This window comes from Ostrea edulis, chromosome 2 (genome assembly GCF_947568905.1).
Source record: "Ostrea edulis chromosome 2, xbOstEdul1.1, whole genome shotgun sequence".
In the NCBI taxonomy this organism is placed as follows: Eukaryota; Metazoa; Mollusca; class Bivalvia; order Ostreida; family Ostreidae; genus Ostrea; species Ostrea edulis.
In genome coordinates this window covers 17512964-17540803 of record NC_079165.1, presented here as the reverse complement: position 1 = coordinate 17540803, position 27840 = coordinate 17512964, and the positions used below count along the sequence as shown (strand labels likewise).

General features: G+C 35.4%; 1 protein-coding gene across 1 annotated transcript; it reads right to left on the bottom strand.

Annotated features, from left to right (window-relative positions):
• Window positions 1–390: 390 nt before the first annotated feature.
• Window positions 391–27482, bottom strand: LOC125679148 (uncharacterized). The gene is made up of 12 exons (XM_048918123.2): window positions 27384–27482; window positions 26999–27176; window positions 22569–22669; window positions 19898–20032; window positions 18992–19165; window positions 16644–16759; window positions 15360–15486; window positions 14763–15121; window positions 14382–14429; window positions 13220–13567; window positions 3760–4096; window positions 391–1295 (listed from the first exon to the last, which is right to left on the bottom strand). The coding sequence occupies exons 1-12, from the start codon at window positions 27430–27432 to the stop codon at window positions 1090–1092; spliced, it is 2178 nt and encodes a 725-aa protein (XP_048774080.2). The 5' UTR covers window positions 27433–27482; the 3' UTR covers window positions 391–1089.
• Window positions 27483–27840: the final 358 nt, after the last annotated feature.

The following is a 27840-nucleotide window of genomic DNA, read 5'->3' as shown; positions in this document are numbered from 1 at the left end:
AAACTGAACTTTGATTAATGTGACGTGTACACATATAGTAAAATAGTTTTCGTCCACACATGGAACCCATTATATCCAAATGTAGAACTACCTAAAATGGGACATTTAGAAGATTTTCAGGGAGATTGAAAATACAAACAAACATGCATGATGTCATGTTCCCAGTCAGAAATTGGTATTGGGAACAAGAATTTTCATTTCTGTTTCTGACACATTAACTGTTGAAATCATAGAATATCTAATTTAGGGCCATATTTCTATATTACCTTTTTTTAAACGTTGCAAAAGTTTATTATCGTGTGTATCTAATAGAGTTAATGTGCAACACGCCTTAGATAAAATCATGTAACTGACAAACACTGCCTCATCAGCCTATAAATAAGAAAAGGATTATAATTGCACTTTATTTTATTCGATAAAATAGCATACATATGTACATAATTAATAGTTCAATTTCAAGGAAAATATAAAAATCATTTGAATGAACAGTAGGAAATAACGTGCATTTACCACTTAACTCTGTGTACACCTTCAAAATCTTCACTAGCAGTTACTTATCGCATACAAAGAATAGGGGTATGCTCACGTGCACAAATATTTTGTCAAAAAGTACATATCTATACCTAACACTCTTATCGATTCAAAAATGACGTAAATATTTTTGTGCAACTTGTGGGATTGACCTTGGATGTGAATCACCTTGAAAGGCAGTAGGTGTTATATTTTTAAACTGAACAGTGATTCAAGACGTGATATACAAAATAAAAGCTATGGATTTAACAAAATCAGTAAAGTTATCAGTTTTGATGGACAAAAGATGTGCATGTTTGGTTTTCCCAAACGTTTAGACGCATTCACCATATTTCTAAATCAATCATTTACCACGACTCATTTATATTGATAGAAATAACTGAGTTAGGGTAAGTGCAATGGCTTGTTGATACGAAGAATGAACTTGTCTTGATAAATTGGCTTAATAAATCTGAATATCACATAAAATGTACAAACATCGAAATATTCTTCTATCAAATTAATGTATAGTTTCACAGAAGAGTTCGTCGTCTGAGAATTTGAAATCCGTTATGAGTCTTAATTGTTCCGATGTGCGGACGGAGAACGCTTTCTTGGCGACCCTTGACGCTGAGTGTTGGGGTCAGACCGGGGAGAGCGATAAGTGCCTCTCTGTTCTACTGGCGGTTGTTCCTTCCAATACTGGGCCCTGTCATACAAGTAATCCAAGCTGTGCTGCGATTTTACATTGATGTCTTTTTCGACACGTCTACCTGCCGACGATTCTGTGAAATATACGTATATTACATGTACATGTATCTCTTTAATTTCAAAATTCATTGTAAGAGAATGATAAGAACCTTTGATAAGGAGCATGCATAAATCTCAAGAGACATTTACTATGTTCTCACTCATTTCATTTCCTGACCATATCGTGGAAATATCACGAATTACGATACCCGTAATTCCATTAAAGTAATTGTACATGTAATATGGCGCCTGATTCTTTAAGGTTTATGCCTATGATTAACTGACCGTTAAGATAAATACGACTTCCATGTAGTCCAGTGTACTGACCACGAATAACTAAAAATCGCTCCACCCTGCATTCCCTCTACAGTAAATCCGATTTTAATCAGCAAAAGGTATAACATAACACCCAGTGAGGAAAATCACATGTTTCAGGTGTATATCACAGGTGAATGATTCCCCTTCTGCACTTAAAGCCAAAGTGATTTGTTAAGAGGGTGTATATTTCCCGTAGCATTCTAACAAAATGAACTTTTTTTTTTTTATAAAAAATAAAATAAAAGGAAAACTTGACATGCAATAGGCGAATCGTAATTATTTTTAAATCCTACAATGCTGTGTCTCATAGTACATCTAAGCGTACTGCAAGACAAGTCCAAAGAACGAATATGCTATGCAACTGAAGTACATGTAAGTCGCCATCTACAATTACAATTACTTTTGATTTCATTAGACAAAAGTCGGGCTCGAAGTTTGATAAACCTAAGCTTCATTCTTCAGAATTCAAAATAAGCATGATAGATATTGTAAACCAGATGTAGATGATATCGTAAGTGCAAGTATACTAAAAGCGGAAAATCTGAGTCCTCATTTTCAAAAATATCGCAGTTAATTTCATTATGAAACATAACGTTGAACAATTGCAAGGAGGTGTGATAATCAGTTTTACAACAATCATACCCAGCATTTTCTTCCCCTTTAATTTCCGTACATAAAGAAAGTTAGTTCCTTTAGGAATGTGTAAAACCCCGATAGGAGACTTGAAATTCTTATAGAATTTTATCAAGTGCCTGAAGTGGTAATACATTTCTTTTCAAAGGTACATGTCCCATTTTTTGTAAGAGAGTCACTTTCTATAATGAAAGTTTCGGAAAATTTTAAATGGTCTATTAGGTTTTCCAGAGAAGTAGAGGAATTTGTTATATGAGATTTGTTAAATTTACCCGAGAACGCTTGTTAATGAAAGAACATATAAGAATAAGAATAAGGCATTTCTCAGTATTTTCTAGTGTCTTCCTTCCATTCATTTAGTGGTATTCAAATAACAATTTCAAATTCCCCACTAACCAGCGAAATTGAACTACCGCGAAGAACAACCAGCTTCAAATGACGAAATCTACATTCTTTTACATGTAGTATATCATTGAATTATCCCTTGACATCAGCCGCCATTCAAAACATGGGTTTGGGACAGAGGATGACGCAATAAGCTAAAATTAATTCAGCCAATGAGATTCCTTGTCTAAGATGTAAGTTTGGTAAGAGCAAAAGCAGAGAGTAAAAATGGTCTTGCGTGGGGCACTTTTCTCAACACCACGTACATTGCGTGTTGATTTTATATAACGTAATTAATAATTCACATTTTCATGCCTTAAATGTTGTAGCTATTTATCAATCTATTTCATAGTCAATTTTTAATAATATACTTGTTTAATTTGTTGAAACACAATCAACAAACATACTCGGACAATCCATCGTTTTCATGCGGCTCGTATTCTAAAACTTCGTTTAATTGTTTCTTTAAAGAAGATAAATTTCCGAAAATTCATCGACGGCCACAATTCTATATCATGTTGCCGATACCGCGCCATGCGTGTTCAGTTTCGTTTTCGACTGATTACATTTTTATAAAAGCCATTATCTGATTGGCTCCACGCTACAGACTGCAACACCAATCATATGCTCCGTCTCGAGCCCATGTTTAGAATGGTGACTGATGTCAAGGGTTAGTGCGATGGTAGACTAGAATATCGCTTTAGAAAATAGAAAAAGGCGAGGTACTGGAGAGACATTATGATTAGGATGATATATATATATATATATATATATATATATATATATATATATATATATATTATATATATATATATATATATATATATAGACTAACGACACGAACAGTTAGATTTTAGGTATCTCGAGAGTTGTTTGAATCATCCAATGATATCTATTAATCCATCTACCTAATTGTATGTCTGTCTGCCCATGTGTGTGTGTGTGTGTGTGTGTGCATCAATCAAGCCCTATTGTGCCCCGACACTAACTCCGGATGTCATGCTTTGTATACTAATACATGTATTCAGTGTATGCGGAATGGTTTGTATTCAGCGCATTGGCGCTTCAAAATCTTTCATCGACATCATGCATAACTCAATATCTGATGAAAACAAATTGATAATACCACGCCTAACCATATTATAAGTGATTGATAGGACGTACTTCTGGCATAATCAAAGTATTGCTTGTCTGCGTATAGCTCCTCCAGAAGAAGTTTCCACTTGTTTTCTGACATTCGGACTCTATTTATAGCCTCCATGTCCACGGGCTCTCCTCCGTGAATGTCCCCAAACATATCGCTCCATAAATTTTTCTTTCGCCTTCGTTGGATTCTCTGTAGAGGAGGTAGGTCCCGAAGTTTCGGATCTTCTCGATAAAGTGGTAGGTGTATCTCCCCTTCTACTACAGGCAAGCCAGGGTCAATTTTCCTCCTTCCGATTCTCCGTAAAGGAATTTTGTTCAGCTTTGCATCATCATAACCAGATCCCATTGATTTTTTCTGCAAATAGACGTTTAATGTTAAGTTGCATCTGACATGTGTAATTTTTTTTAAAATATCAACATTTATGAAAAATTAAGATATATCGCGAGATTTGCTTTGTGATTTAATTATGTAATTAGCGGTTGATACCGTGAAATTGATCAACTGCATATCAACGTGCATTAAGCAAGAAAGTTAATGTATCGCCTCAGCAGTGACAGATGTACGCAGAATAGAAAGAATTTTTTCCCATGCGAATGCATTCCAAGTCATAAAAACCGGGAAATTCTTCAAACTATGATACTTGAAATATCTCTTAGTTTCTTTTTGAAACATTTTTAATCTTCTATATAGTTTTCTCTAATCAGTTACGCTCTAAACATTACACATGATATACATATTGTAAAATAACATAACCTTCACTTTTGATTCACAAATATCAATAGAAATCTTTCCGCCTATAATATATATATGTAAAAGGGATGGAAGATCGTGTGGTATTCTTTTCATAGTGCTGACAGTACTGACTGTATACACACACACACACACATATATATATATATGGCCTTGGCTTTAGTGACCTAGAAGTCAAAACTCAATTCCCATCCTCACTAACAATATAGCAAATATGTGCTTAAATGTACTCATAACATAGTTATATTTTATCATGGTTATGACCTTGAAATATTCTCTCCCTCCCCCCCAAATATTAATAAGCATCTTTCTCTCCCCATCTGTTGAAGATTAAATTCTAGTCTTAAGAATGGTTCTTTAATCTACTGTATCCAAACACCGTTTCCTTCAATAAGGAGCCGTGACCTTAACCTATAAGGCAGTTAATTGACATCTCTCCATCAGTCATTTTGATAGAGTACTCTACACTGTATAATTCCATAGTACCGTTACCGTTGGTCTCCATGGCTACGACATTGGGCTACGACTTTAGGACAGAGAAATATAATCTATGAAAAAGCACATCCATTATTCAAAAGATCTGAAGAAGTAATATGTTTCCTCGGATTGAGAAATCGGTTATATTGCAATGGATAGGCAATCTGCGTACATGTGAATTGCAGAACCGGATTGGCAGTCCGTTCGCACGGATTATTTCTTCTTTCCCTCGAATTGTTAATCTAATCTATTTATCATTTCTATATCATATAGTAAATACCGGTTCCACAACCAGCGCGAGGTAGTATCCAACTTTACATCAAACTCAAGTTTCTTAATTTTTTCAAATTTTCTTGTCGAATGTCTCTTAAAAATTAAGGAATGCGTTTGAGAAAAACGGTTACTAAAGAGCACATTTTACGGGACTTGGTTTCTCCCGCTATACTTTTGCAAGTTTTTCTTTCTAAAAAACGTCTTTCCTTTGGCTGATGTCAACTCTATTGAAATATACATTTACGTGCAATAGACACAAGTGGTCCTGGATACTAGTATCTGTTGAAATGAAATATACAAAGGAAAAGTTTGAAGACACAACCAAACTGATGTTTCATAAAATATTAGTGAAACCAAAAATGAACATCTGCACCGGAGTGATAAAACAAAGTTGATAATGGAAGAATGCCTTCCCCCTCTCAGATCAGTGTCTTGAAGTGTTGCAATGATGTATTTATACCTACACTTGCCAGGTTTCATGGACTGTGTGATATCATTTTCTCTCTCCATTTTTCAATGAGAAATATTTTATTGATTTCGAAAGGAGAGAAATCATCAATATGTCAAGTTCAGAGCTATACTATAACTTTATACCAGCGTGCCACCCATAAACGAAATCTCGTTTTCACTTCTGATTCAATCACTTCATCTTCCGAGTATTTGGCGAACGGCTAGTCAGTCTTGGCTTTGAAGGCCATGAGAGCTTTTCTGATGCAAGGTTAAAGATCATGGGAGCTTTTCTGATAAAAGTATTTACGTAAGGTTTGAAGGTCATGGGAGCTTTTCTGATAAAACTTTGAAGGTCATGGGAGTTTTTCTGATAAAAACAAAAAAAGTCCTGCACATTTGCTTCGTACTTGGATATTTGAATGAAAACGAATATTAACGGCAAACTAACAACTCAATTTCATTACAATTAAACGGGAAGATTTCAGCTTCTCCATCGTCAACTTCCCATATTTATGTAGCAATATTCGATTATCGCCTGCATATGGTGTTTATATCTTTCAACTGATCGAATACGCAAGAGCTTGTTCTATGTATGATAAGTCTTAAAATCGAGACTGGCTACCGACAGACAACTTGATGTTAATGGGGTTCCAACAGTCTCGTTTTGCATTTAACAAAGTTTATGGTCGTTATAATGATCTAGTTTGCCATTACAAGCTATCATTGGGTCAAATGCTATCTGACATGTTTTATACCGATTGTTAGACCGTCCTTGGTACACAGATTTTGACTACAGATTACTCCGTTTACCTGATCAAGACATAGGTCTCACGGCGGGTGTGACCGGTCGACAGGGGATGCTAACTCCTCTTAGGCATCTGATCCCACCTCTGGTATATCCAAGAGTCCGTGTCTGCCCAATTCTTTATTTTGTATTCCTTATAGGAGTTATGAGATTGATGACTGTTCGTTATCTTCACCATTCATAAGATATCTTATAAAGGATGTAAAATTTCTCATAGACTTTAGAAGACATCTTATAAAATTTATGATATATCTTTAAAGAGGACTAAATGTAAAAACGGCGTGCCATAAATCATATAAGACATCCTATAAACTATATAAGTTATCTCATAAATTTTATAAGATATCTTGTATATTGAACAAGATATCTCATAAAGTTTATGAGATATCTTATAAAAAATAGAAGATATCTGATAAATTCATTTTTATAAGATATTTTATAAAACATATGCTATCTCATAAACTTTATAAGATACACTATCTTATAAATTTTATATAAGATATCTCATACGCTTTAATAAGTCCCATGGGGTTCCGGGTTAGAATTGGTCCTCAGTACCCCTTGCTTGTCGTAAGAGGCGACTAAATGGGCCGGTTCTTTGAATGAGACCGCAAAAACCGAGGCCCCGTGTCACAGAAGGTGTGGCACGATAAAGATCCCTTCCTGCTCAAAGGCCGTAAGCGCCGAGCATTGGCCTAAATTTTGCAGCCCTTCACCGGTAATGGTGACGTCTTCATATGAGTGAAATATTCTCGAGAGGGACATTAAATACTATACAATCAATCATAAGCTTTAGAAGATATCTTGTAACCTTTGTAAGATATCATCTAAAATTTATGAGATATCTTTAAAGAGGAATAAATAGGTATTTAAATAGCTTTAAGAAAAGAAAAAAGGAAACATCAAAACCTTTGTTGTCATTCAAAATCACGTGACGTAAATTTGAATTCCGGATAATCTTTAAAGTGCAGCTGAGAGCAAATTCATGCATATAATTGTTCAAAATTGCCAGCATTGATATAATTTCTATCATTGTATCGATACGTGTTTTTGAAAAAAAAAGAAAAAAAAAAGGATTAAGGTGTGAGGTGTAGTGTCTCTTTAATTAAAGGATCACCCTGTTTCCAATGTGAAATAATGAATAGGGGCAAGGAACTCATTCTTACAGAATCAAGGTTTAATTTCATATTTGTCTAAAATCGGAATAACATTAATATAAGGTGATCCCTTTGCAGTATACGCATATAGAATCACTGACTCGTGTTCAGTAAAGGACCGCGCAGACTCAGGAGAGGGTTGAGCTCCATCAGTCTATTATTGGTCACATCAAAGTATATGTAATGTACACCGAAAACAAGATTAACAATCCGAGAGAACATATCAGACATTCCCGCGCATGGATTAACTGTTCATTCCAGGATTTTCCATTTCGAGGGAATGGATTACTTTTCAGATGTTTTCAAATAGATGTGCCCTTCCGTGCCTTTCATATAAACCAGTATATATAATTCCTTCTCCGCCTGTCATTGTTGTCTGGTACCCGACAGATAGTGTTCAATATGTTCAATATATTGCTATATTTGATTGAGTATGACCTTTTTTCACTATCATATCACACACAAAGCTTAACAATGAAACTTTTCATATCGAAAGTTACGTCATAATTTCAAAAAAAGACGTAGGAAAATTGTTCAAAATATTTACAGCAACCTTTATCTGATAGTTGTTTTAAAAGTGTAAATGTTTAATTTTCGTTTCACCAACTTTACTATTATACATTTTGTTTCTCGGACAAAGGTGGAATAGACATGGTTTTGATATGAATGTTTCCTGCTTTGTACAACTGAACATAACGAATTTCAGTCGCGCAGCAACGACAACATAAACAAATTCAATCAGTTAGGATTTTTTTTATCATTGACAAAAATAAAGCTAAAGACATTGTATTGTACTGAGACGTCGTTGGGGTCGACATTACATCCGATCTGTTTCAAATGGAATTCGAAAACACGTTTAATATAGCCTGGAAATTAAAGCTTAAATAGTGTAATATCATGAATGGTCTGTGGCACTCCAGATAACCCCGTTCCCAACCTCGCTTCCATATCTATAAATCATAAACATTAATGCCACACACTCTGATATCAATACTAGAGGATTCATGCACGGGTACTCAACGACCATCCGCATTACTTTTTTATTTGGTTAGAAAAATTGAAACATGCCAAGATACAAATCATGGTTTCGTTACAAGGCTAACTTCGCCCTTTACCAGGCGTAGCCTTATATCAAATGACCATAAATTTCAGAATTTTAATGAAAAGGTTCATTGGTCATTATTTTTTGCACAGATTTTGTCTGATGGATGTTAAGGAGTAAGTGAGTTCAACACTTTAAAAATGACATGGGTTTAGAAGATTTTGTACATTCTCTTATTCTCCAAGTGAGCAGTTATCTATGATTCCTCTAGTATTATATTACAGGTATCTGCTTGCTCTATACCAAACTGGAAATAACTGATTCACTGTTTTAGAGAAAAATAGATCATTTAAGACGGACATGAACGGCTATCATATAATTATGACTGACTCGGATGACCTAAAACTTAACAATGAGACGGACAAATTCGGAATGGACATTTTATTTTTCGGAGATGCACTCCCTTTTCCTTATAAAAATCCCACAGGCGTTTCTAAAACAATCTTATATTTAATCTCTCTTTCCTGTATTGGAAAAATAAAGAATTAGATGTAAATCTGGGTATTGACAGTTTGCTGTAGGTTACTGGGTATAATGGAAAACCAGAAAATTTAAAATTGAGTAATCATACATTGTGAATAGAGACTTTATTAAAAGTAGATATTAACGGCAAACTAACAACTCAACTTTATGACAAACAGGATGATTTCAGCTTCTCCATCGTCAACTTCCCATATTTATGTAGCAATATTCCATTATCACATGCAAATAGTGTTTATATCTCTCTACTGATTCGACACGCAAGAGCTTGTTCTGCTTGTGGTAAGTTTTTAAATCGAAACAGGCTACTAACAAACAAGTTGATGGTGCAGGGGTTCCAACAGTCTCGTCTAAAATCAGCATTTCGCAAATTCTATGGTCGTTATAACGATCTAGTTTGCCAATACAACCTATCATTGGGTTAAATGCTGTCTGACGTGTTTTATACCGATTGTTAGACCGTTCTTGGCACACTGATTTTGACTACGGATAATTCCGTTTACCTGATGCACCTGATCCCACCTCTGGTATATCCAGGAGTCCGTGTTTCCCAACTCTCTATTTTGTATTGCTTATAGGAGTTATGAGATTGACCACTGTTCGTTATCTTCACCTTTCACTCAAAACCAGAAATTGTTTCTGGATCATTAGATAAGACATTAGGACCCTCTGGGTCCTCAATTTTAGGATACCGTCCCTATCTTTGTAATGAGATGACAGCTTTTTAAGACTACAAACAAATATTTGCTTGGTTGAGAACAATCACATATTTGACAATTCATTTAACTTAAACAATTGAAGAACTCTAGATTTTAACTGTTTCCGGTCACCGGACGTGCTGGACGGCACTGAACCCCGGTCCATTAGATGGCAGATTTGCTTTTCTTGAGAATCTCAGAAACGAAACATTTTGTTAAGACTGTTGAACTTTCTTTCAAACTTAAGATCTTTTTCTTGATATGTTAAGGATCTACAGGGTCAGAAAGTCACAAAGTGGTCGGGGCATATAGTTTTACCCTTGTCCGTCCTTCCGCAACACCTAGTTTTCAGGACTTTTTTTTCTAAACGCCTTGCGATATTGAACTGATATTTTTATGCAGATGTATATTGATGAGTTACAGATCGAGTTTTAACTTTGTTCCTGTTCGTTAATTTAGATGGAGTTGTGTCCCTTTTACGTAGAAAAATTAATGTATTCATTTTATGGCTGTTAAAACATATAAAGGATTTTTGTTGAGTTCTTCATTGTACTCTATGTGTGTAACATGCAATCTAAATACCACATTCAATGCTAAATTTACATTTCGATGGATTTTCCACATTTGACTTTACTGCAGGCGGGGGCATTCGTGTCGTGCCGACATTGAATTTACATTGTGTAATGCATGGGTCTGAGAGCTAGATCCCTTTCACTTTTCGTATTTTGTTAAGGAATAATACTTTGATCTGCTTTATTGAACAAAAATAATTCCAAAAGATGTCACGATATATTCTTTGTTATCAATTAACGAATGAAGTAGTTCTTAACCATATAACAAGTTTAAAATTTAGTTTTATCCTTATCCATTAAACAGAACACTGTTTCTTAAAATCGTCTGTACGATTTTGCCCGAAATTTGGTATGAAATTCCCGTTTCTTGGAGTATAATTTTTAAAAACATAATTTTTTAAAAAGTATAAAATCCCCACTCTCTCTCTCTCGTTCCATTGTACAATTTTGAAGACTGACAATATTTTTACGATTGTTTTCTGTTTTAAGCGCAAAATGTTCATCATTTATTTCACTCCACTAGTATTAAACGTTCTCTTTTACGAGTTTTAAGTGCAAAAAGGTCATTATCTAATTTCATTCTAGCATTAAACTTTTCATATCTATATTATCAGAAGACATGGGCATCTATCGATTGAATGTAATACATATGTATACTATAAATGATTTGCGTGAGCTGGATTGCCACTAAAAGACAGAACTCTTTAATGCGAATAAATCAATTGTAGATTTTAGGTGCGAAAAGGTAAAGATGAACAGCTCAATAGCAAATACCATGATCTTTGTTTTTCTCTTTTATATTGCCACCCCTTATAAAAACCTTCGATTTACGGCGCACAAAAAGTTGCGCACGGTTGAGGCCTTATATCGTCGTATTCTTGAGTTGCTGTCTCATAAATTTAATATAAAAAAATTCTTGACATATTTTTCTACTATACTTGTGTCCAAACATACCTTCAAATATTCATTAAAGCCCCATACGACCTGAAAACTCCCAGCTTCGAATAATTTCGTTTGTTGACGTAGCCATGTTAGGTAGACGGTCAATTCGAATCACGGTTAATTTCTATACTTGCACAATAACGTCTAGATGTGAACTAATATCCCTACAAATATTTCAGTTAAATATTTTAAATAATATATCATCCCAGTTCCATTAAATTATAATTATTCAAATAGCTAAACTCACGGCAATGCGGCTTTCATTAGTTCGGTCCGGTCTCCATCCCTGCCATACGAGTGTTAAGGACTTTTGTAGCATTTTCATGAATCAAGAGCTTATTTTACCTTTATAAAAACTATATTTTTTAATTTCTATAAATCATTCGTGTTGATAATAAATGAAGAGCGAATACATAACTTATCACGAATGTTATGAATAGATACCAAAAACAACATGGTTCGAATTGACTGACTACCTAACATGGCTACGTCAACAAACGAAATCATTTAAAGCTGGGAGTTTACGGGTCGTATGGGGCTTTAATGAATATTTGAAGGTATGTTTGGACACAAGTATAGTAGGAAAATATGTTAAGATTTTTTTTATATTAAATTTATGAGACAGCAACACAAGAATACAACGATATAAGGCCTCAACCGTGCGCAGCTTTTTGTGTGCCGTAAGTTCAAGTTGGGGCATGCGCGGTTCACGCTTTATAATCCGTAAAGTTTATGTTCTTATCAGATTGCATCTTTTGTTTTCTTTAGAAGTTGGTGGATATAAAATACTAATTTAATTTTTAATTTTTTTTTTTTTAAAATTTGGATTTAATCGAAAATGCTTGAAAGCATTTCGACGTCTAATGAAGTTTCGAATGATATCGGACCCATTTGAAGAAATCGGGATAAAATGAACATGGGAGAGAAGGCAACTACCAACCATTTTCGTCAATGACCGATTTAGACTTTACATTCGCAAATGATTAGTCAGTCATTAACCTTTTTGGTTTTTCACTGTTTTTTATTTCTCCATGTGGACATTGTGACACAATGTCTATGATGAGAATGAAATTATTGTCATCTTCAGGCGACCTATTGTTTTTGTCCGTTGCCTTCGGACCTGCCTTAACATTGGAACATTTTCACATTCTCAGATACTACTGGACCAATTTTGACTATATTTGGAGTATAGTTACTTATTGTCTAAAGGGCAACAACCAAAACCTCAACAATACAAACTTTAAGAATATTTCTTCTCCTGGACATCCACGAAACAAACTCTGTACATAACCATATCGAACAAGGATTTTTCATTGTTAAATGTTGCTACAACGTTTGTATATTCGGAATACTACAAGGACCGATTTGAACGAGAGCCCAGAATACAAGGCGGGATTTTTACAGTTTACAGCAGAACGACGGACACATTTCGATCACAGACGTCCACGAACTTCCAACCCAGATGAGTTAACACAAAAACAATCAATAAACGTTTGAAGTAACCCAACAGAAAATTTTAAAATTCCTGATGGACTTATCAAAACTAATTTTCTTACTTGTATACATTACATCATCCCTTGCCCTCAATGAAAAACTGTATATATACGGTAGTTACACAGAATGATAACACCAGCATGTTTTAATACATGTAACACGTAATTTCATGTGAACCTATAGAAATAATACAACTACTGAGCGCTAGGATGTGGCCTTTCGGGCTGTTGTGAAGGTACACACAAAGTAAGACATGTATATGAATAAAGGAAGATACCTTTTTCTTTCTTCTCTTTCTCTTCTTCCTAGTATCCCATTCTCCATCCAAGTCTACCGCGGGCTTCACTTTTTTCCAACCCGCGTGCGACTTAAATTCATATCCATCCGAATCCGGATCAGTGTCGATCAGATCCGGTAAAAGTTGCAGGTTGGTACTCTTTTCGTTTTTCTTGTCCTGGTCCTCAGTGCTCTCTTTCTTATGGAGTAACTTATTTTTTCCTTTCTTTATTTTTTCTCGAGCCATGTCTTTAAGTCTCTGTGCAGCACTTTTAGTACGCGTCTCAGCAACTTCAAACTCATCAGCTACTTTTCGCTTTCTGGCCTCAATCCAATCTTCGGATTCCATCTAAAATTAGATTCTGCTTTCAGAGCGCGCATCACCTTGATGGTGTGCAGGTATTTTCGGAATAGTGGCGGTTGAAGGCGCTTCACAACACTTGAAGTGTATGCAGATATCAAGACTGCTTATAAGAATTAAGTAGTCTTTTGAAAATTCCGTAATCGTAAATATTTAGAATATTGAGAAGTTTTACAGTCATGGTAGTAGAAGATGATGTTACTAATACAACCAGTGATATGATGTTACAACTACAATTAGTGAAATGACGTCACATACATAGAAAACCAGTTAAATACACACACATGTAATTACCCAGACACAGAAAAAGTACGTAGAAGTGCACCGTAAAAGAATGTTCTATCAATTTCTTTTTATGATTAAGATTGATTGGGTGCAATACAAAACAGATAACAGGAGAAGTCACACGCTTCGGTTCCACGTGTCCTTTCTGTGCAATTTACAGGTATAAGCATGAGTTATACACGTATCATAGCTTTTCAAGTAATACAAAATGTATCGGACGTCCAAAGAATACACTCAAGGCAACGTTGCATTGACGTACATTTATTCAGTTAATCACCTTTACAACACTATTGTCAAAAGTAACGTCATTATTTTCTTACCATGAGTGTAAAATATATTGTTTATTTGAATTTTTTTTAAAACACACGTGTTGCGCCAGAGAGAGAGAGAGAAAGAGAGAAGAGAAGAGAGAGAGAGAGAGAGAGAGAGAGAGAGAGAGAGAGAGAGAGTTAGAGAGAGTTCAACTGCATTCAGTAAATAAAGTACTTATCATATTCTTAAAAATACATGTACTTACCATTTGTCGAAGTTTGTATTCATCCATAAAATCGTCATGTTTTAATCCCTGTTGGACAAAGAAGAAAATTTATTACAATTGATTAATTCAAAATTAAAGCAAGAATTCCTCCAAATACTGCAGCTAAATCTATTCATGCACACATACTAGTAGCTCTCAAAATTGACTGGTAATCAGCTTTTGTAAAAATTTGACAGAAAGTGATTAGTTTTATGTATTTTGGTCCACATACTAAAACAAGCAAGGTAGGTGATATTTCGTAGTAAATGAGAAAGAGAGATATATTTATATTTTAAAATATCTACGAATAATAGACTTGAAATTGACTTTCAGCCTGTAAACATAGTTTATAACTTATCCATACAGCTGGGGAGGCGTTACCTCATTGTCTTGATCTAAAAGTCTTTCGTTGATATCGGTCTCGACCTTAGTCGGAGTCACGGGTTCCTCGTCATCATAAAACAATCTTGTAATATCATACACAGATTCATCCGGAAAACCGAGATCGAGCGTAGGTGTAAGAGCACCCTTTTCCATTCGGATCCTCTCTCTCTTTTCTCTTTCTAGTCTCTCTCTTTCGTCCTGCTCCTGCTTTGCTTTAAGGGCCTCTGCCTCGAGCCTTAGTTTTCGTTTGTAACAGTAGTAGATCAAGGCCAACACAATGGCGATAACGATGAGGAAGGCCAAAAGGCCGAGCACAATTTCCACTGTTGCGCTGTATGTTGAGGTGTCGTAGGTTGCTGCAATAAGAAAATCATTGACTGTTAATTGAGGCAAAGTCGATGTTGACTGGCTTAGTTTTGTGTGGCAATTATAACTGCAATTTCCACTGAGTCTCTCGTGTGTTTTTCTGTATATATACTGATAGATAGTATTTCGTGGTGTTTTCATCTCTTTTAATATAAAATCTAATAAAACTTCATTATTCTTTAAAAGTTGCTAATCATAGTTTTAACTATTTCAATAGTATTTCATTACGGCAGCTGGATGAGTCAGTTAAAACAACAAGTGCCCCGTCTGAAGCCGCGTAGGTAGAATTGCCATTTGGTGGGCAGTCCTGTGGATTCTGAGACAAGTAAACCATGCCATTCTCAACAGAGTATATCTGAAATTAAAACAAAATCACGTGAACGCACGATTGATACTGGACGGTATCACGACATAAATAATTAGATACATAATAAATCTCATCCTAATATGGAATTGCAAATTTTGGCAGAAAACTTCATATTCAACATAATTATGAACCAAAATTGTTTCCCAGATGTTCAGAAGTAGGGAAGGTTTTTAACATTTAATGCACTTTTACTACATGGTCCATTAATAATCTCCCCTTGGAGTCTGGGCCCCTCACCCAGGGACTATGAATTTCAAAATTTGGGTAGAGACCTCCATGTTTATTATGACTGCATTCAATTTGGTAATTTAATGCAATGGAATCATAGGGATTTTTAAAGCAATAATATATATTCACTATACATGTATGAGCTAAAGAATCCCACTTTGTTTTAAAAAAAACAATCCCTGCCCCAGCGGTCATGAAATTCACAAATTCGTTAGGGACAGATGTACCCATCACGAATATGCACATAATTTCTCTACTATATATGTCCAGAAATATATTTAAAAAAAAAGATTTTTAAAAAGATTGCAACATTATAATTAAAATGGCAAGGACAACAAAATTCACAAATCTGGTTGAGGATTTACAAAACTCATTAACCACAGCAAATACCATCTCTCGGGACAGTTTTATTACGAACAACATGGTTGTCGTGATATTTTAACGATTTCAATCAATTATTTGAGAATTCACTATTCAAGAAGCAAATTTCTTGAATCCACGTACAGAAACAAACACTGTAGATCTATTTTAACATTTTATAATTTACAAGAATTATTCCAAGAATCACGAGAAATTCCCACAGTATTCGACTCACAGAATGACACTTCTATTTGTGTTGATATGTTTACATATGTATATTCACTGAACAGATGAACCGGAGATATATAAAATTCAGAATACAGCATGTACTACGTCAAATTTACAAGGTTCATAGCGTGTAATTGTGTACATGGACTATTACGTGTAGAACTTTTCCATAAATGTAAATATGTACGTGGTATGTTACGTGTATGACTTAGGTAAGTAAATGTGTACGTGTTCTGTTACGTGTATAACTTACATAACAAGTAAATATGTACGTGGTCTATTACATGTATGTATAAATGTACATGTGAATGTGGACTGTTATAACTTACATAACATGTAAATCTGTACGTGGTCTGTTCGTCTGTGCTGGTATCCGTGTTGTAGACAAACAGGAAAGTGTAGGAACCAGAGGTGGATGAGTATAAGCAATTTAACTCGCCATCAGCTGAAAAATAGAATAAGATAATTAGTTAACATGTAATTAGCCAATATTTTTGCTGATTTAATATTTCGATCAATTCGTCTTATTCACTTTGAGCTTATGTAAACAAGCATGATGTTGTGGTTAGAGTAATAGATTGAATTTTTCAAGCTGATTTATATTTTCAAATTATAAAGCTAAGGTATCGTGCTGAATTATGTTATGGACCACTATACGACTTCTGAGAACTTTGTGATACAGACGGAAGTAGATGGCGCTGAACCGGAAGCGCATGTAAATCGATTGATAAAAAAAGCTTAAGTCTATATAGACTTAATCCTTTCATAAAAGATATGGGAAGTTATATTTATTATTATCATTATCATTTATTGAAGGCTACGAATGTAAATATTTTGTACGTTTATAGGATGCTAGTAGATATTGCAAATAATGTTTGATACATGTAATCTTATATCATTGAAAGTAAACGTACAAAGCACATATATGCTATACTTGATACTTTAAAACTCTACGGTTTAAGAACTTATATGATCAATCAGATTTTAGTACTTGGTTTGACCAAAATACGGACAACATGCATTATACAAACTTTAAATAGCAGTTCACACATATGGTTTCCCCTAACTCTTCATTATGAATTATGCTGAAAGAGATAAGCACGTTTTGCATAAGTGCTTTGGTCTTAACATATAGATAGTGGGCGCATATACATAATATGTTCGTTAACTTATTTACGTTTATTAAGAGTATAAGTGACGTTTCTCAATAATATAAATTTTTCGTGACATTTCAGATACAACTCACTTGCATCATATCTTGTTTCTTTGGAAAAAAAATTGGTATAGTACCAGGTCAGTTTAGAAGTGAGCATATTTTGATAGTTCCTGGTTGTGGTAAGTTAAAATGAAAAGACAACTTTTATGCATTACACAAAATTGTATATATGAAAACTACTAAGTTATTGTAGCAAAGAAATGGAGCAAAATTACATGTATTTGGGTCAATCGAAGATCTAACCCGGGACCTTTGCATTACTAGTTAAGTGATGTAACCACTGAGCTGCATGTAATCAGGCCGGTGTACAAAGGATAGCAATATTTAGGTAACTACAATATAAAATGTAAACCTAAAAAAATCATACAAGAAACTCTTCATATCGAGATGAAAACATAGTTTTAGCAAACAATAAATCATTTTTAAAGTGCTCAGCATAGCTTAGTAACCATTTGGATTGCTACTTTCTTATTCGCGTTTAAGGATAACCGTCACCCATGAGCTGATTTTGAATCTGCTATCTCCTGATGAGAGAGACCAGTCTAGGTTGACACCTTCCTGGTACCTTGCAGGGTTAAACGCCAATTCAGTCATTGCTGTTAACCATTTAGCTGGTTGATATATTTTGTACCGACCAGACCCAACCTCACAGGGTCTCGGAGAAAACCGTGTGTCCGTATAATACATGATGTATAAACGTATATGATTTAAAGTCCATTTCTCCTTCTCATCAAGTTTGTGATGGATTGTGCAATCAGAACTGCAATCTAATTAAAATTAGATGTTGGATCCGCTCGCATACTCGCTACACAAACATCTAACAACATTCCGTAGAGGTAATTCGATTGACCAATGAAATCACCGCTGGCAAAATCATTGAATGTTTGTTGAAGCCGATAAGTCTAGAGTGATACCGAATTTTACCTCTGACGTGACCCTCTATGGGATGTTTTTAGATGTTTGTTTAGCGAGTATGCAAGCGGATCCAACATCTAATTTCAATTAGATTGTCAGAACTGCTACATGTAGTATAGAAAATACTATTATTACGTCCCTTTACAAGATGAAGTTTTAGCTGATGGAAATAACGATGATACTCCCCATGTATTTTTGATCAATCACACAAGAGAGGAGGTGTGATCTCATTAATTAGCATTAACATTAATTAACATTTTTCAATTCTTTGCACAGTTATCAAAAGAAATGATGCCAATATTCGCATTGTCGCTTACACCCAGGGCTTAAAAAGCATTCGGAAAACGGAAACATCCGATGAGGACGACTAAATTTCAACCAACCAGACATTCTATTGATACATGTATACTAGATATCATAAAATCCAACCCTGAGAATCGCTGCGTAATCTGGCTACCTGACGTGAATTATCAAAGTTAACAAAAACTCAAACTTTTCAGGATTAGTTTTGACTTTTGTGCAGTACGATAACAGATATACACATACCAGAGTAGCCTTGCGTTTGTGAACATTTTGAATAGTCAAAGTCCAATAAACTGGTGTCTGTGCAGACGTCAAGGTACGCATCTCCACACACATTTCCACTTCCGCTGTCGTAGGTATAGTTCCAGGTACTCTGCAGTTCCGTCGGACAAGTTATTTTTGCCTCGTCTATTTTTCCTATTAAAGATTTTTTAAAAAGTGATTTTCTTTCTACAAGCACAGTCCTACGCCCATTTATATTGCAAACGTAAACATTCGTTTTTGTCCATTTCAAAAGTTAAATCAAGAGTTATAAAATGGCAACACAGTTCGTTGACATTTTTATAAAGAACAGTATTGCATGTCTCAGATTAATGCGGGGAGTCATGGCAGTTTAGTCCGGGTAAGGCTTATACTAGCATACACTTTTCAAGGAAAACAAACCAATTGAAAAAAAGAATCATTAATACCTCAAATTTAAATGTGAATATCTTAATGCTACCCCAGAAAAATTTGATATGGATGAAAAGTGGAGAATATGTACAACAATATTTTGAAATTGAAAACTTTAAAATCAACTTTATTTTGTCAAAAAATGCAGTTTTAGTAGAAAGCAATCTGAATTTTTTTATACAACCCTGCTGGACTCGAACCCGCGATCTACATTTCAGCAGTCGACGCTAACCTACTGAGCTACTCAGCTAGGAGAAGTGTTTTTAAATGAATAGACACATATTGCTGATATAGATATTTTCATCCATCTTTTAAAGGGAAGTCAGCCATTATGCCGATGTAGAGTACCTCCTTAAATGAATTCTTTGTGAAGGTACATATATATGACAGAATCTGGAAATGCCTCTTGTATTCAGTGAAAACGGGACTCTAAAATATATTCGTCTTAAGTTTGCCATTTGCCCTTTTTACCATTACCTTCTTTGACCATAATGTGTTGAGTAAGATTAGTTGCAGAGGTGTCATCACAGAATTCTGTCATGGACGATACAACTTTGTTGTCATCCTTGAGGAAAATCTTGATTCTCTCATTTCCCGCATCACCCAGCTCAGCTAAAATCAAAAGCATGACAATTGAAAACGTTTGAAAAATGATATCAATCAACCAAAATGTAGCTCAGTGTAGTCAGAGTAATTTTAATAAAACATATATTTCTCATAACTATTGTCCCATATCAACCAAACTTGGTCAGAGGTTTTTTTTTTTTACTATAGAAAGATGTGTAGCATCATTAAAACTGAAGTTATGTATATTGTAGTTAGACAGCAAAATGTAGTTAGCTTTCGAATTCCCTTCAATGCTTATGCACGGTGGCTGGTTTAGGCTGATGTACGGTGGCTTATGCACGGTGGCTGGTTTAGGACATGTATCCTTAAGATGTTAGACGTTTCACAGAATTTTCAAAAGTTCCCAATGTTACATAGAACACCGAGAATTCATTGTTTTTTTATAACATCCATGCTTTCAAATCATTGTGTAGCATCTTAGATCGGGAAACAAAAAACTAAATCTTGTTAAGCGTCTTTCCTCTCCGTGTTCATGGATGGGGTTTAAAGGGGAAAGCAGCCCAAAAGATGTTTACATGATAAATGATAAGATTAATTATATGATAAAGATTTGTCATACTATTCTGTTGATATATATGTACGAACTAGATAAGCTTCGGTACTAATTTGAAAATGTTAAAAATTGAAATTTCTGCTATCTATAGAGACTGCCATGATGTGGAACTCTTTTGTATTCAAGACCACAAAAATCAATAATTTTGACGTCACACCGTCTGTTCCGGTTTTGAGGATCAAAGATGCGCATGTGATATGGTAGAGTTTACGAATAAATAGGTTGATGCCTCCCGGTCAAGCAGTACACTAATTTGACTAATGCGAAGGGGAGATGCAAAAAAGGTTGTTATTTCCCCCCCCCCCCCCCGAAATTGCCGACCCAACCAACTCATCTGAAAAGAAAATACTATAAAAACTGTGGATCCATCATTTGCGTTATGACAAGTTGAGGTTCGAGACATTTGTATGAAGAAATGTTTACCGTCTGCCTGGTCTGCGACTCGACTAAACGTCTTCTTTTCTTAATTTGTTCTTGCGAAAGAACGGGCTCAAATCTATACGGCTCCAAACTTAACTGTTCGTGACTTGTCATGTTTACAGTGCTACTGATGAAATAAACCGGAACAGATGGTGTGACGTCATGAATTAAACATCAATGGCCGCTCTCTTAGCGGCGGGTAATTTAAAATACATAATAGATTGATACTGATTTAATTGTTAATCAAGGATTTTTTTGGTTAAAAACTGTCATTTACGATAGCAGTAAGTAATATTTTATTCATAAAAACAACAATGTGATTACGGTTGTCTTTCCCTTTAAGTCTGTATATTGTGAAATGTCTGAAATTCTTTTCCTCAACAACTAAAACCCAGGTATAAAAACTGGATACATACCAGTTTTTAGAGTGAGCACGAACATTTCTACCACAAATGAGAAATTTCCACCAGGCCAGAGCCGGGATTTAAGTTCAAGTGTGGTGTTATGCTGATCAGAAAGTGACAATGCTATGAGGTGCTTAATCAAAGATATTCTCCACCCCTGAACATCTTGCACATTGACAGGGTACATGTTTGGTTGCCTCAAAAGCTGCAGAATTTATGACCCCGGGATCAGAGTTTCAGGTTCTACTGCGGGGTTATGAGGACCATATTGTGAAATGCGTTAAATCTTTTAAAAATTTCTTTTCTTTATTTCCAAAATCTAGCTTAAAAAAAACCTGGGTACATATAGTTATTATGACCATGACCTCAATCAAAATTTAGAATCTAGTGACACCTGAGCTAGGGATCAAACCCCAGGGAGATTGTACGGTAGAGACACATAGGCTATGTACATAATCAGTCTGCATTGCCAGCAATGAGCATGCGCATTACTTGCCTTTATTAGCGTTACTAGCATTCCAGTAAGCATTTACTAGAATTCAAATCATTAACATGATACTGATTTTATGATATTTACAAGTCTGAAATAAAATACAAGATTTCATTGGATGTAAACCAAGAAACATGATTTCAAAATGGATTCCAAAGAATTTAAAACCAGCATTGACCTATTTCCTATAACATTAATAGTAGTTCCGGTTGTATTCTATAGTATTGATCAAAATTTGCTATGAAAGAGTACTAATGAAACAGCATGGGGTCAACATTTTCAGTAAATCAACACCTATAAAGCATTGATTTTAGAAGTTCAGCCTTAACACAAAGAGTTGATACAGTGATTGATTGAGTTTTATCTTTCCCCAGAGCCTCGTTATCATGTCTAATTAATTTTACGACTAGTTAAAAGTTTGCCTGTAGTCGTCAGATTGACACTACGCCAATAAATGGATCCATGAAGTAAACGTGTGCTAAATTCCAAATGCACTAAAATAAGCAAATGTATATGTATAAGAGCACAATGGTGACAATTCTGTAACCATAGATACATATCATGATGATACACACTTTCTTCAATCAGATCACGCGCTCGTTCTTTTCCGTAACTGGTTACGGAAATAGCCGAGTAGTTACGATTGACACTTACTTGTTGGGAAATAGAAGGTGTATTTACTGGATGATTGTTCGGTGAACTGAAAACAGAGGAAAGCTTCCAGCTTCAGTCCCAGGTACGTGAATTCCTCCGATCTGAATCAATCATAGACAAAAACACATATCACTCATGATGACAAGAAGACATACGCTGACATACACATTTCTGTCACAAACTAGATGTGTCGGCTACAGGGGCTTGTCATCCAGATAGTGGAAAATAAAAATATATGTATATATGAATCGTTTTAAAACAAACCTTTGAAGTCGTTCTGATAAAGATGCCGACACGTTTCGACAATTACATCGTTTGAATTACACCCCTGTAAGTAGTATCATATCAATACAAGGGCTTGTAAAAATACCCCACTCAGTTCAACACCCGTTTCTGTACTCTAAACTAACAATTTAGTGGATTATCGTGGCAAAATTTGCTGCAGCAATGATTTTACTCAATGATGATGTACCTGTCGCCGGTTGACACGCGTTCCATCAAAGAAAAACACACACGATTTCAACTATTTCGAGGACCATCTCGTCAAATCGGTCTGAAAAGAACGGAAGTTACAATATCGCAACGGCTGGCTATAGGAAAAGTGCCAAAATTTCTAATATTAAAATCAGCATAAATGTTGAAAATGTCCTCGGCATTCTTAGCAGATGCATACCCGGCTGAAAATCGTAGTAAAATGTATAGATAGAAAACGTAATTTTCATGCAATCTAAATGGTAACGCAATAAAGTGTTCAATGTTTGGAATTTTGGCACTTTTCCTTTAGCTAGGATCTTCCGTTAGTTTAGAGTAGACAGAAACGGGTGGGTATTTTTCCAAGATGGCGACTTTCGTCCCTTGTATTGATATGATATACTACTTACAGGGGGTGTGATTTAAACGATGTATTGATTGCCGAAACGTGTCGGCATCTTTATCAGAACGATTTCAAAGGTGTTTTTCAAGAGGATTCATATTTTTATTTTTTTATTTTCCACAATCTGGAAGACTAGCCCATGTGGTGTCGTCATGACACGAATGCCCCTGCATGCAGTAAAGTCAAATTTAGGAAAGCCATCGAAATATAGCATTGAATGTGGTATTCAGATTGTATGTTAGACGCATTTAGTACAATGAAGAACTCAACAACAATCCTTTTTATGTTTAACAGCCATAGAATAAATACATTAATTTTCCCACGTAAAAGGGACACAACTCCATCAAAATCAACGAACAGGAACAAAGTTAAAACTCGATCTGTAACTCATCAATATACATCTGCATACAAAATATCAGTTCAATATCGCAAGGCGTTTACAAAAAAAAGTTCGGAAAACTGATCGTAACAGTATTTTTTTTTCTAAGTTAAAGGGGCACAACTCCATAAAAAAATCAATGAACTGAAACAAAACTCAAACTCGATCTGTAACTCATCAATATAGACCTGCATAATAAAAAATCATTTCAAAATCTCAAGCTAGCATTTAGAAAAAAAAAAAGTCCGGAAAACTGGTTACAACAATATTTTTTCTAAGTTAAAGGGGCACAACTCTATCAAAAATCAACAAAACTCAAACTCTAACTGTACATGTAACTCATCAATATACACCTGCATACGAAAAATCAATTCAATATCGCAATGCGTTTAGAAAAGAGTCTGGAAACTGGGTGTTGCAGAAGGACGGCCAAGGGTAAAACTATATACCCGACCACTTTGTGGCTGGGGCATAAATATGAGTAGTATAACCCCTCCCGATAGGGGGTTCAACTGAGTGCACTTTTTATGCAAATGAGGTCAAGCAAGGGCGTCTTTTGATTGGTCAAGCGGTGTCGGGGTCAACGGAGTGGTTCAATATCTAGGACGGGGTCAACCCCAGCAGGGGTTGTAGGCCGGGTGTCCGGTGAATAGGCTGTCCTATTGCCGCTGGTCTAATTCTATGATACGCTACTTTCGCTTTGAGTTCCTGGAAAAGGAACCTGGAGCTATTTTCTGAAAATAAAATCCAGTGAAATCCAGTGAAATCCTGTGTATTAAATCTAATGAATAACACAAGGTTTTAAGTTGACATGTTTATTAAAGAACAATGGTACAAGCATAGAACAATGCAAAACAGTTCAAGATGCGGAAAGGGGGGTTTCTTTAAGTGTCAGAAGTGTGTCCTAACTCCTCCTCTGGTAACAGGAATATACATATATACACTTAATACACCATCATACACCGTATATCGTCACCCCTTTACACTCTGCTCGCCATAATGATGTAAATTAGATTTCCTTACATAACGTAGTGGTGATCGGAAGAAAATAGAGGGGCGATTTCAAGGTCGCAATGTGAATTATGACCTTCGCGCAAATATAAATATGTTGCGTGATTTGATACGAAATTGAAATATATTATTTGACAAGAAAAATTTTCACGTATACGGCTTATGTATTAGGTTAGACGGCAACTTTACTTAATAACACCTATCAATATAACGACAACATATAGACATGATGTAAGATGTACGTCGTGACGTACTTTTTCGTTGTGATCTCATAGGGTGCGAAGTGCACAGATAGTTGTTTTTATATACTATAAAACTGTTCTGCTATATCCATAATAGAGTTGAGGTCCAAAGTACTTTTAGAGTAAAAATGAATTATTTTCAAATATATAGCGTAAAACTATATGGAATCCGGGTTAGAATAAGTCCTCACTTCCCCTTGCTTGTCGTTAGAGGCGACTAAATGGGGCGGTCTTTCGGATGAGATCGCAAAAACCGAGGTCCCGTGTCACAGCAGGTGTGGCACGATAAAGATCCCTCCCTGCTCAAAGGCCGTAAGCGACGAGCATAGGCCTTTATTTTGTATTGAATCTTATGTGATTGATTGATTTTTTTTTATTGTTGAACTCGAGAATGATTCACTCATAAGGAGACGTCATTACTGCCCGTGAAGGACTGCAAAATTTAGGCCTATGCTCGTCGCTTACGGCCTTTGAGCAGGGAGGGATCTTTATCGTGCCACACCTGCTGTGACACGGGACCTCGGTTTTTGCGATCTCATCCGAAAGACCGCCCCATTTAGTCGCCTCTAACGACAAGCAAGGGGAAGTGAGGACTTATTCTAACCCGGATTCCATATAGTTTTACGCTATATATTTGAAAATAATTCATTTTTACTCTAAAAGTACTTTGGACCTCAACTCTATTATGGATATAGCAGAACAGTTTTATAGTATATAAAAACAACTATCTGTGCACTTCGCACCCTATGAGATCACAACGAAAAAGTACGTCACGACGTACATCTTACATCATGTCTATATGTTGTCGTTATATTGATAGGTGTTATTAAGTAAAGTTGCCGTCTAACCTAATACATAAGCCGTATACGTGAAAATTTTTCTTGTCAAATAATATATTTCAATTTCGTATCAAATCACGCAACATATTTATATTTGCGCGAAGGTCATAATTCACATTGCGACCTTGAAATCGCCCCTCTATTTTCTTCCGATCACCACTACGTTATGTAAGGAAATCTAATTTACATCATTATGGCGAGCAGAGTGTAAAGGGGTGACGATATACGGTGTATGATGGTGTATTAAGTGTATATATGTATATTCCTGTTACCAGAGGAGGAGTTAGGACACACTTCTGACACTTAAAGAAACCCCCCTTTCCGCATCTTGAACTGTTTTGCATTGTTCTATGCTTGTACCATTGTTCTTTAATAAACATGTCAACTTAAAACCTTGTGTTATTCATTAGATTTAATACACAGGATTTCACTGGATTTCACTGGATTTTATTTTCAGAAAATAGCTCCAGGTTCCTTTTCCAGGAACTCAAAGCGAAAGTAGCGTATCATAGAATTAGACCAGCGGCAATAGGACAGCCTATTCACCGGACACCCGGCCTACAACCCCTGCTGGGGTTGACCCCGTCCTAGATATTGAACCACTCCGTTGACCCCGACACAGCTTGACCAATCAAAAGACGCCCTTGCTTGACCTCATTTGCATAAAAAGTGCACTCAGTTGAACCCCCTATCGGGAGGGGTTATACTACTAATATGTTATTTTCATTTTCAAAACAAGACAAACCTTGATGAATTTATGTAATTTCATCATAGATTCAGGATTTTCACATTTAGCGTAGGGAATACATATTTACATTTACTTTGATATGCATTATAAATATGCATTATAAACATAACTACTTTAGAAAAAATAGTAATAAGCCGATAACCACTGGAGATACATGTAAGGTCTAGAGTAAGGGAGGGGCATCGTGTCCTTAAGCACCTATAAATCACTACACCATTTCACAAGTTAAATCAAAACATTTAAAAACATAGAGGAGTTACCTAAAGGAGCTTAAGATTAAGAACATGAGTAATTGATTTGATATTATATAGTGCAGAACGAAAATTGAAGATCTAACCTAAGTACATAATAAGTGTTATCCGTTGTATCGCAAGTAAAAGTATACGCTCCTATGGTCCACACCTGCCAATTAACCATCGTCGTGGACGTGAAATTCACGGTCCCTTTGTGGCTGACATGCCATGTGTCTATACCAGATGTTGTCCAAAAATTATTTGGGAAGACGCACGTGCTATCTGTAATAATTGTTAGCATAAGCAATTATCTTTATCCTTTTCTAATAGTTAAAAAAAAGGAAAAAGAAATTGTGTTAATTCTGTACTTTGAAACACTCGGCTGACAGACATTGAGTAATCAAATATTCGTGAACGCGATTCTCTGTCGACATTAATGTGCAAATGATAGCCAAAAGTTCAGTTTCGCGTGAAAGAGAAGAGAATTACCTGTGGCAACCAGAAGCTGTACAATAACAATTAGACTCCTGGTTATCATTCTGTGTTCTAATCCATGTTACAGGTCTACTTCCAAAAACACTCAAATAATTCCCATCATTTACATCTTTCTATACTCTAGTATGTAGACACACACCGATTGATACGGTTTCTAAGTGATCAACTCAGATTAGATCCAGTCTTGTATTACCGTTAATCCGGATTATTATGAAAGTAACCGAAAATATAAGATGGGATTTAAATTCCATAAACCCTGGTTTAAAACAGAAAAGGTATACATCCTACTGGTAGTAAAATCAGACGTTTTATTTTAATTGTATTCTAGCTGCTCTAAACGTTTGACAACATCTTGTTTATCCCCTCAAATACCCCCACACCCGTGGAATTTTATGTTTTAGCTTATCAAATGTTTTCTAGTGCAGTTTATAAAACAGTAGATTATGTTATA